General features: G+C 57.7%; 1 protein-coding gene across 1 annotated transcript in view; it reads left to right on the forward strand.

The window, feature by feature from the left end:
• CD276 (CD276 molecule) overlaps window positions 1-685 on the forward strand; it is a gene marked incomplete at both ends in the record, with an annotated part of 2,879 nt that overhangs the window by 549 nt on the left and 1,645 nt on the right. The window contains 2 exon segments of the mRNA XM_009585591.1: window positions 190-279; window positions 282-479. Coding sequence (XP_009583886.1) covers window positions 190-279; window positions 282-479 — 288 coding nt within the window.

A 685-nucleotide genomic window follows, 5' to 3' on the forward strand; every position in this document is an offset into this window, starting at 1 on the left:
GAGGCTCTCAGTTGAGAGGCCACCTGGAAGCATGGCCATAAATGAGCCAAAGCTGGGGAGCCTTCAGCTGGTTGGTGTTATCAGCTGGAAGAGTTTATCCTGGAGCTTGCCCAATCTCACTGGGTTGCTCCAGATCCTGATCCTTTGGTCTTCTCCATTGCCTCATGCCGGCTGTCCTCTCCCTTGCAGCTCCCTACTCCAAGCCCAATATGAACCTGGAGCCCAACAAGGACTTGAAGCCAGGAGATCTGGCGGCCGTGACTTGCCATGCTTCCCGTGGCTAGCCAGCGTCATCTGGCAGAACAGCCGGGGCAGCAACATCACGGAAAACGTCACCACGTCCCAGGTGGCCAACGAGGAAGGTCTCTTCGATGTGCACAGTGTCCTCCAGGTGCTGGTGGAGCCCAGCAGCACCTACTCCTGCCTGGTGCGAAACCCGGTGCTGCAGGAGGAGACCCAAGCCTCCGTCACCATCACGGGTGAGCCAGGGGGGGCCAAAATTAGGGGAAGGAAGGGATGGGCTCTGTCTCAAGAAGGTGACCGTGGTAGCACCGTGTTGTGGTTTAACCCCAGCCAGCAACTAAACACCACACAGCTGCTCGCTCACCCCCCCCCGGTGGGGGAGGGAATCGAAGGATAAATGTGAGAAAACCCATGGGCTGAGATATAGGCAAAGGAAAAGCCA

This window comes from Fulmarus glacialis, unplaced genomic scaffold (assembly GCF_000690835.1).
Source record: "Fulmarus glacialis isolate BGI_N327 unplaced genomic scaffold, ASM69083v1 scaffold23719, whole genome shotgun sequence".
In the NCBI taxonomy this organism is placed as follows: domain Eukaryota; kingdom Metazoa; phylum Chordata; class Aves; order Procellariiformes; family Procellariidae; genus Fulmarus; species Fulmarus glacialis.